We start from the raw sequence: 10,964 nt of genomic DNA on the forward strand, positions 1-10,964 counted from the left end.
TCTCAAAGCAATTAATCTGATATACAAGAGACAGCATATGCCAAAAACTCTCTGAGAAGACATGGCATAAGATATCTGTCTGGGAAAATGAGCAAATCTTAAAAAAAAAAAAAGGTCTGTCCTCTTACCTTCCTGTTACTGAAATATAATCTCTGTCTGGGCAATCATTAGCATTATTAGTAGTATCTTCCCATTTATCTGGAAGAAAATCACACATAAATATGATGACTCATTTGATTACCCTACAGAAAATGTTGTCAGTTCTTTTTAGTCAATAAACCTTCTTCCTTTAGCAAGTTATCACTGGTGGCATTGTCTTGTCTTTAAAATGTTCATGTTTGTGGTACAGATGTACGAACATCTAATAGCTCTTGATCTACATGAAAACTTTAAAAAATAATTAAGATTTCTCCCTGGATTTTCATGAGGCTTTCCCAATAACTAAATATGAGATAAACTCAAAAGGAATAAAAATCCTTCCACTGACCCCCAATCTGCCATCCTTTGACATATAGCAAGTCTATTCCTTTTCACAGTAGTCCATTTCAGGTTCATCTATAAAACAATAACAGTACTTCTCTCAAGTGGTTATTGTAAAGATTAAACAAATAAATTATCATAAAGTACACTTAAGGGTAAGCACTCAATAAATGTTAGCTCATTTTTTAATACTCAATATTTATAGTGATTAATTTTCAGATCTCATTTACCTTTTGAATAAATATTTAAACAATATTTCAAATGTAAAGGAGGTTAATTAAAAGTTCTGGCTTAGAATTTAAGTTTTTTTAATGGAATACTTCATTTGTATTACAAAGTACACTTGATGTTTGTAACTCTCCTGATCAACATCTCTAAGAAAGGGAAATACATTAGATAAACTGAAAACATAATTTGCTCAGATCAAATATTACCCCTAGACATTCAGCTGACTCTTAATACCCTATAGATACCCATGCTGTGATCCACTCATGAAAATCTGATTTCAAGATCCATCAGAAAGTATTAAGCAGATAATAATAATTATTATTAAGCAGGTAATAAGCACTAGAGTTATCCTTGAATTATTTTTATTGTAGTTATTTCTCCACTGATCTCCAGTAGCATATTGGTAGATCAGTGGAGAAATAACTCCAGAAAGAATGAAGGGATGGAGCCAAAGCAAAAACAACACCCAGTTGTGAATGGGACTGGTGATGGAAGCAGGGTTCGATGCTGTAAAGAGCAACATTGCATAGGAACCTGGAATCCATGAATCAGGATCAGTTAGGTCCATGAATCAAGGCAAATTGGAATTGGTCAAACAGGAGATGACAAGAGTGAACATCGACATTTTAGGAATCAGCTAACTAAAATGGACTGGAACGGGAGAATTTAACTCAGATGACCATTATATCTACTACTGTGGGCAGGAATCCCTTAGAAGAAATGGAGTAGCCCTCATAGTCAACAAAAGAGTCCAAAATGCAGTACTTGGATGCAATCTCAAAAATGACAGAATGATCTCTGTTCGTTTCCGAGGCAAATCATTCAATATCACAGTAACCCAAATCTATACCCTGACCAGTAACGCTGAAGAAGCTGAAGTTGAACAGTTCTATGAAGACCTACAAGACCTTCTAGAACTAACACCCAAAAAAGATGTCCTTTTCATTATAGGGGACTGGAATGCAAAAGTAGGAAGTCAAGAAACACCTGGAGTAACAGACAAATTTGGCCTTGGAGCACAGAATGAAGCAGGGCAAAGGCTAATAGATTTTTGCCAAGAGAATGCACTTGTCATAGCAAACACCCTCTTCCAACAACACAAGAGAAGACTCTACACATGGACATCACCAGATGGTCAACACCGAAATCTGACTGATTATATTCTTTGCAACCAAAGATGGAGAAGCTCTATACAGTCAGCAAAAATAAGACCAGGAGCTGACTGTGGATCAGATCATGAACTCCAAATTCAGACTGAAATTGAGGAAAGTAGGGAAAACCACTAGACCATTTAGGTATGACCTAAATCAAATCCTTTATGACTATACAGTGGAAGTAAGAAATAGATTTAAAGGACTAGATCTGATAAACAGAGTACCTGATGAACTATGGATGGAAGTACATGACATTGTACAGGAGACAGGAATCAAGACCATCCCCATGGAAAAGAAATACAAAAAAGCAAAATGGCTGTCTGAGGAGGCCTTACAAATAGCTGTGAAAAGAAGAGAAGTGAAAAGCAAAGGAGAAAAGGAAAGATATACCTATTTGAATGCAGAGTTCCAAAGAATAGCAAGGAGAGATAAGAAAGCCTTCCTCAGTGATCAATGCAAAGAAATAGAGGAAAACAATAGAATGGGAAAGACTGGAGATCTCTTCAAGAAAATTAGAGATACCAAGGGAACATTTCATGCAAAGATGGGCTCAATAAAGGACAGAAATGGTAGGGATCTAACAGAAGCAGAAGATATTAAGAAGAGGTGGCAAGAATACACAGAACTGTACAAAAAAGATCTTCATGACCCAGATAATCACGATGCTGTGATCACTCACCTAGAGCCAGACATCCTGGAAACTGAAGTCAAGTGAGCCATAGGAATCATCACTATGAACAAAGCTAGTAGAAGTGATGAAATTCCAGTTGAGCTATTTCAAATCCTGAAAGATGATGCTGTGAAAGTGCTGCACTCAATATGCCAGCAAATTTTGAAAACTCAGCAGTGGCCACAGGACTGGAAAAGGTCTGTTTTCATTTCAATCCCAAAGATAGGCAATCCCCAAAAATGCTCAAACTACTGCACAATTGCACTCATCTCACACGCTAGTAAAGTAATGCTTAAAATTCTCCAAGCCAGGCTTCAGCAATATGTAAACCGTGAACTTCCAGATATTTAAGCTGGTTTTAGAAAAGGCAGAGGAACCAGAGATCAAATTGCCAACATCCAATGGATCATCAAAAAAGCAAGAGAGTTCCAGAAAAATATCTATTTCTGCTTTATTATGCCAAAGACTTTGACTGTGTGGATCACAATAAACTGTGGAAAATTCTGAAAGAGATGGGAATATCAGACCACCTGAACTGCCTCTTGAGAAACCTGTATGCAGGTCAGGAAGCAACAGTTAGAACTGGACATGAAACAGCAGACTGGTTCCAAATAGGAAAAGGAGTACGTCAAGGCTGTATATTGTCACCCTGCTTATTTAACTTATATGCAGAGTACATCATGAGAAACGCTGGGCTGGCAGAAGCACAAATTGGAATCAAGATTGCTGTGAGAAATATCAATAACCTCAGATATGCAGATGACACAACCCTTATGGCAGAAAGTGAAGAAGAACTAAAGAGCCTTCTGATGAAAGTAAAGGAGGAGAGTGAAAAAGTTGGCTTAAAGCTCAACATTCAGAAAATTAAAGATCATGGCATCTGGTCCCATCACTTCATGGGAAATAGACAAGGAAATATCGGAAACAATGGCTGACTTTATTTTTCTGAACTCCAAAATCTCTGCAGATGGTGACTGCAGCCATGAATTTAAAAGATGCTTACCCCTTGGAAGGAAAGTTATGACCAATCTAGATAGAATATTAAAAAGCAGAGACATTACTTTGCCAACAAAGGTCCGTCTAGTCAAGGCTATGGTTTTTCCAGTGGTCATGTATGGATGTGAGAGTTGGACTATAAAGAAAGCTGAGCACCGAAGAATTGATGCTTTTGAACTGTGGTGTTGGAGAAAACTCTTGAAAGTCCCCTGAACTGCAAGGAGATCCAACCAGTCCATCCTAAAGGAGATCAGTCCTGGGTATTCATTGGAAGGACTGAACTGAAGCTGAGACTCCAATACTTTGGCCACCTGATGTGAAGAAGTGACTCATTGGAAAAGACCCTGATGCTGGGAAAGAATGAGGGCAGGAGGAGAAGGGGACGACATAGGATGAGATGGTTGGATGGCATGACTGACTCAACGGACATGAGTTTGAGCAAGCTCTGGGAGTTGGTGATGGACAGGGAAGACTGGCATGCTGCAGGCAATGGGGTCACAAAGAATCAGACACAACTGAGGAACTGATTCAAACTAACCTATCAAACTAAGGGAAAATAAATTCTCTCATTTATTTGTTGGAGAAGGAAAACACTGAAGCCTGGTTAAGGGATCAGGAAGCCCTGAACTGCCTGGATTCAAAATAATTTCTACCTCTTTCTAGCTGTGTGTCTTTGTGAAAAGTATCTAACTGTTCTGTTGCTCAATGTCATTACCTGTAAAACTGGGATAAAAATGATACTATCTAGTTCAGAGGGTTGTGGTGAGGAGTCAGTATCCAGTCCATGTACTTTGAAAAGTGCCTGGTTCATATTAATCTCTCAATAAATGTATCTGTATCAAAAGGTACAAACTGCTAGTTATCAGATAAGTAAGTACTAGGGATATAATGTACAGTGATAAACATAATTAACACCACTCTATGTGATATCTGATAGTCATTAAGAGAATAAATCCTAAGAACTCTCATCAGAAAAAATTAATATTTTTAAATTCCTATATCCATGGGTTCACAAAGAGTTGCATATGACTTAGCCACTGAACAATAACAAATTCTGTATAAAAAAGATCTATATGAGATGAATGAATGTCCACTAAACTTCTTATGATAATCATTTCATGATGTATATAAGTCAAATACTTATGCTGTACACCTTAAACTTATACAGTGCTATCTGTCAATTACACCTCAATAAAACTGGAAGAGAAAATAAAAATTTTTTTTTAAAAGTAAATGTAAGGAACTTCCCTGTTGGTCCAGTAGTTAAGACTCCATGCTCCCAGTATAGGAGGCCTGAATTTGATCCCTGGTAAGGGAACTAGAGGGCTTCCCTGGTGGCTCAGAGGTTAATGTGTCTGCCTGTAATGCGGGAGACCCCGGTTCGATCCCTGAGCTGGGAAGATCCCCTGGAGAAGGAAATGGCAACCCACTCCAGTACTCTTGCCTGGAGAATCCCATGGAGGGAGGAGCCTGGTAGGCTACAGTCCATGGGGTTGCAAAGAGTTGGACACGACTGAGTGACTTCACATAAGGGAACAAGATCACACAAGCTACAACTAAAGGATCCCACATGCCACAGCTGAAGATTCCTGCATGCTGAAACCAAGACCCAGCATAGCCAAATAAATGAATAAATAAAAGTGAAATATCTTAAAAATAAAATAAATGTAGCTATATAATGATGAAATTAGAGAACTTCAAAGACATAGGAGAGCTTAGAGGTTATAGAGTCCCTGTCAAGCTTCCCTAAAGAGGATTCAGGCCCCAAAAGGATGAAGTGGCTGGTTTAGAGTCATCCTTAGTTCTCAAAACAAGAGCAATAATCATATTAATCCCTTTAAAGGTGAATACTAACTCTCTCTACTTTATGATAATGCTCAGGAACTGAACTGAATAAATCAGCCAACTAAAACAGAAGCATTTAGGAGAAAAAAAAAATGACCTAATTCCAATGAATGTGATGCCAAAATGGCAAGACTACAAAGAGAACAGAGAAAAAGGCACAGCGCCTGATCCTATTCCTTGTGATACTCATGCCTGCAGGAGTGTGGGGCTCAGCAAGGCCAAGGTGTTCCTGCTCAGGTGGGAAGTACTACCTGGCAAGGCAATTAACATGCTTGAACTAGTCTCAAAGGCAGGATGTAGCTGAAAGCTCTCCAGAAAGGGAAAAGGGATGTAACTGCTGTGGTTCATCAGAGCCTTTTACCTACTTAATGTAAAAAGGAGTATAGTTATATACAGTACTGAGAGAACATGGATTTTAATTTTTAAATTATCAAGATTACAATTTGCATCTTAAAAATTGCTTTACCACCTCTACCTGTCACATACATACACAAAGAAGTTCTTTCTTTTTGCAAAGAAGTAAACTAATACAAAATATAAAATATCCTGTGATAATTTTTAAATTGCTTTGAAGGGGCAGAATTTAAGAAGGAAATACTGAATTTTCTGTGTAAGGAACCCTAAAAACTAAAAGATTTATACGCTTCACTGATAAATTTCATCTCTTCAGGTGTGACACCTCTCAGCCAAAGAATCTCTCCCAGATAAGTGGGAGGCCAGGGACGGCCTCGGGTGACAGTCTGGAGGAGAGGGTGTCAGCCATATGCTTACTTTGATGTAATGAAACAATTGTTGGGCAGAGTCAAGAGACCCAGGTTTCTAATTTTGGTTCTTACATGGACAAATTATATTACATAAAGGAAAACATAACTGTTGAGCTTCAGTTTCCCTCTCTGTAAAATTTCCTGACCACTTCTCACAAAGCTCATAAACATTTACTCTGTGTGTATGCTCAGTTGTATCCAACTCTGTGCAACCCCATGGGCTCCTCTGTCCATGGGATTCTCCAGGCAAGAATACTGGAGTGGGTTGCCATTTCCTTCTCCAGGGGATCTTCCCAACCCAGGGATCTCCTGTGTCTCCTGCATCTCCTGTGTCCCCTGCACTGGTAGGTAGATTTTTTACCACTGTGCCATCTGGGAAGCCCATTCATAAGCGTTTGCTTATACACCAATATGTAGCCTCAGTTCAGTTCAGTTCAGTCTCAGTCGTGTCCGACTCTGTGACCCCATGGACCGCAGCATGCCAGGCTTCCCTGTCCATCACCAATTCCCAAAACTTACCCAAACTCAAGTCCATTGAGTCCTGGGGATGCCATCCAACCATCTCACCCTCCGTTGTCCCCTTCTCCTCCCGTCTTCAATCTTTCCCAGCTTCAGTGTCTTTTCAAATGAGTCAGTTCTTCACATCAGGTGGCCAAAGTATTGGAGTTTCAGCTTCAGCATGAGTCCTTCCAATGAATATTCAGGACTGACTTCCTTTAGGATGGACTGGCTGGATACATAGGCTGGTACGGTTGAAAACTGCAAAAGTGATATAGAAATGCAAGCATGAAAAGCAGAAGAGATTAGACAAGAGAAATGATTTCTTATTTAAAGGGGAAAGAAGTCTTGAATCTGAGGAATCATAGAACAAACTTGAAAGATGACACCATTCCAATTAAGGATAGTGGTGTAGGTGTAAGTATAGGTTTCCATGGCGATAAACACCAGTGAAGGCAGTGTCATGACGCAATGACTGGGATCCACAGCAGTGGGCTTTTCCCAGGTGACAGACATACCACCTGGAACCTCAGTTATCAGAATACAGTATAAACAGGCTGCTGATTTGAAAATCAAAATCAACAGAGATTTGGTCCAGGCAGATATTACAGCAAATATTCAGTAACTGAAGAATTAATGAGTCAAGTAAGAAACATACACTCCTCAACCTCTTTTTATAGGTAATAGTTTTGTGAGATTTTTAAAATAAAAAATAACACATTGCAACATAGCTAGCCTTCTATTTTTTAGGTAACTGCTGCTAGTGATCAAAATTCCAGAACTATTTTTAAATGGGCAAGGACATAAGGGTTATTAATTACTTCGATTTGTCATTAAAAACAAAAAGCAGTCTTCTGTTCAAAAGGGGGTTGTATTCCAAGAGTTGTTTATAAATATTTCTAGGTAACAAACATATTTCACACTAACTACTTGTCACATATTATTCCTAGTCTTTTAGGAATATAATTTGTTTAATCCTTATGATAACTCTATGAAATAGGAACTGGTGTCTTCATTTTACAGATGAAGAAACACCAAGGCACAGAGATGTTAAGTAATTTTCTCAACATCACAGAGCTGGAAAACAGCTTAATAATGACTGGAGAGCTGGAAGTGCAAAAATGTGGTTCCAGGATTCTTTAGGCTCCATACCAATGCTGACCTTTGGGAACTTGAATATATTTTCTTAGAACAAAGTTATTGTTGTTTTTGTTGTTCAGTCACTAAATTGTGTCCAACTTTTGTGACCCCCATGGACTGCAGGCCTCTCCATCCCTCACTATCTCCCAGAGTTTGCCCAAGTTCATATTCATTGAACATGTTATAAATGAACAATGTTGTACCAAATTATAAAATTCCATGCTGGCTTATTTTATCACATGTAGCTGAGCTGAAATTCTGTAGATCTGTTGATGTACTATCCCTGGTTCCCATCACAGTGTCAGTCAGAGCAAGCACTCAATAAATGTTTCTTGAGTTTAATACACAAAGGACACCCCACTATGGACATTGGCACTCTGGAAGGACTTGGAGCATCCAACAGCAGGAACGTAGGCGTCCTCCTTCCCAGCCTCGCCCACATCAGATCCAACAGTTTGAGAGTGGAAAGGAATTTGGACTAAGGGGCCAATGGAGGTAGAACAAGTCTTTGGCAGTTGACAGATGGGGGTCTTGGTTTTAACAGCAGCTCAAAATTTCAGCAGCAAAACTAAGGAGAGAATCTGGGTTTTTACTGCTGAGTAGGAGGATACGATTGCAAGTCTGTGACAGAAGGTGGTGTGAAACATATAGTGGAATGGCAAGCTGAGTTGATAGGACCAAGCTACAGGGAAACTGGGTCTCTAACTAGGGCAGCTGTTTGTAAGCAAGGGAAGACGATAAATAAGCCATTGGCAATCAAAAGTGTACAGCTAGGTCAATCACTGAGACTGTAAATAAACTCTATTGTTACTTGACTTTTTTTAAAAAAGTAAGTTATTTTTCTGACACTTTCTCAACATTGTGAAAATTACATGAGAGAAGATTTGATGGGAGCATATAAAAAGGAATAAAAATTTTATGCATGTTCTTCAAAATTAGGGACTGTGACTTTCCAAGATCTGAGTGCTTTTTGCAAGATGCTCAATTAATAATTGATAAAAATTGACATATTACTGTGTATAAAGTATAAACTAATAATATAATAATAGAGTGATAAATAATAAAGTAGAATAATACTAAAACAAGATTAATAGAATAAAATTATAGAATTATAAATAGAAAAGAGGTAATAGAATAAACAGAATAATCAATAAATATAACAAGTGAATAATAAATAATACACTAATAAGTGAACAGAATCATAACTGAATAGAGTAACAGGTGAATGGTAAATGAATGAAGCAATAGAACTAGATATTAACTATTACATTCAACATAAATGATGCAATAAATTTGAACTAATCATACGACCTTGTGAGCAATTAAGAAAGCTGGTATTAATTACCATATGTAAAATAGACAGGTAGTGGGAGTGGCTGCACAACGCAGGGAGCTCAACCTGGTGCTCTGTGACAACCTAGAGGGGTGGGATGGGCGAAGGTGGGAGGGAAGTTCAAGAGGGAGGGAATATATGTATACTTATGGCTGATACACATTGTCGTATGGCAGAAACCAACACAACATCGTAAAGCAATTGTCTTCCAATTAAAAATAAATTAAGGGCTTCCCTGGTGGCTCAGAGAATCCCCCTGCCAATGCAAGAGACACGAGTTTGATCCCTGGACCAGAAAGATTCCACATGCCGTAGAGCAACTAAGCCCATGAGTCACAGCTACTGAGCCTGTGCTCTAGGGCCTGGGGCCCGCAACTACTGAAGCCCCAGCATTCTAGAGCTTGTAAGAGATGCCATCTCAATGAGCAGCCCTCCCAGCTCAACTAGACAGGAGCCCCTGCTCGCCACAACTAGAGAAGACTGCACACAGCAATGAAGGTCCAAGACAGCCAAAAATATTTTAAATAAAGAACTAAACAAGGTATGTTTAATTAATTTTGAAAAAGAAAGCAGGTATTAGACTTACCCTTTCCCCAAAATAAATTAATCTGAAGCTATCAAAATTCCCAAATTTAATTTTGAAAATCCTATGGTATAGCAGGAAAACATGATTCCAGTTTATTCAAACAGACATTTTGGTCCAACTTCCTCTCTGCACACAACAGCAAAATCTACAAAGCAATGTAATGGAGAATATTCTTTACCTTATGAATAAATAAACAAATTAAAATGCAGATGCCTTGGAGCTTTATTTAGGCAATACCATTAACTACATTGAGATCTTAAATCATCACTCTGAGTTTTGAATTTTTTTATTTTAAAAGAAATAAATTAATCTAAATTATTATGCAAGCTTCATCCTTTTCTAAGTGGGAGAGAATTATTCAAAACATGCCTTTCTAGTCTTATCTTTAGACTATACAGCAGAAAATGCATATAATTTAATAGAAAATATTTTAGAAATAGTCTTATTTGAAGCAATTTTTAAGCAGTTTCCAAAAGCACTGGTATCAAAGTAAGGTTTATCTACAGAACAAAATGGAGGTCAAATGCCCAGTTGATATCTTGAAAACTTTGACGAGTGCTGGCCTATGAAAACCAAATAGAAGAAAGAGACTTACCACAAAATAGAATCATGCCTCATGCTTGTCTACCTCACCTTCAAAACAATAATTTTCTTCAAGATTCATTTTATCAACCACAGAAAATAGAAGTACAGTTTTAATTTAGTTTAAAAATCATTTAAACCTTAATAGAATATGGTAGAAATCCATCCCAACACCAAGGGGAATACATGCAGCTAGTGAGCCAAGTAACTCCAAATTTTGACTACGCAATTTAATCTTGTCCCGGCTGCAGTTTGGCGCCACCTTCTGGCAGTTGTCTTCTATGTCTAAAATCAAGAGAGAATTCTGGGACCCGCTAACTTCAGGAAAGTAGGGCATGGGTATTTTCATTGCATTATATATGGCTGTTCAAGGACTGATGTCCCCAGTATATAAATTCATGAATGTATATCTATGAATTAACCATGCCAATCAGAAATGGGTACATGATATACATAAGCAATTCATGAAGTATGAATGGCCAACCAGTGTTAAAAAGTGACCAAGGGCCAACATCTGTAGTAAACCAAGAAAGGCATTAAAACAGCTCCAGTTTGTTTAATGATTATACTCATGGTGTAGGGAAAAGGCACTAATACATCGCTGGGTGGACTGTAAATTTGCAAAAAACTTCATAAGAACACCTCAGCACCAGATATTTAAGAAAACAATATATCCTAAAGAGCCAAC

At 38.1% G+C, this 10,964-nt stretch overlaps 1 protein-coding gene across 1 annotated transcript in view; it reads left to right on the forward strand.

The window, feature by feature from the left end:
* Positions 1-10,565, forward strand: part of LOC136150130 (keratin, type I cytoskeletal 25) — a 17,227-nt gene extending 6,662 nt beyond the window's left edge. Inside the window, exon 8 of the mRNA XM_065910897.1 lies at positions 10,528-10,565. Coding sequence (XP_065766969.1) covers positions 10,528-10,565 — 38 coding nt within the window. The remainder of the gene's footprint in view (positions 1-10,527) is intronic.
* Positions 10,566-10,964: the final 399 nt, after the last annotated feature.

This window comes from Muntiacus reevesi, chromosome 18 (assembly GCF_963930625.1).
Source record: "Muntiacus reevesi chromosome 18, mMunRee1.1, whole genome shotgun sequence".
NCBI classification, from domain to species: domain Eukaryota; kingdom Metazoa; phylum Chordata; class Mammalia; order Artiodactyla; family Cervidae; genus Muntiacus; species Muntiacus reevesi.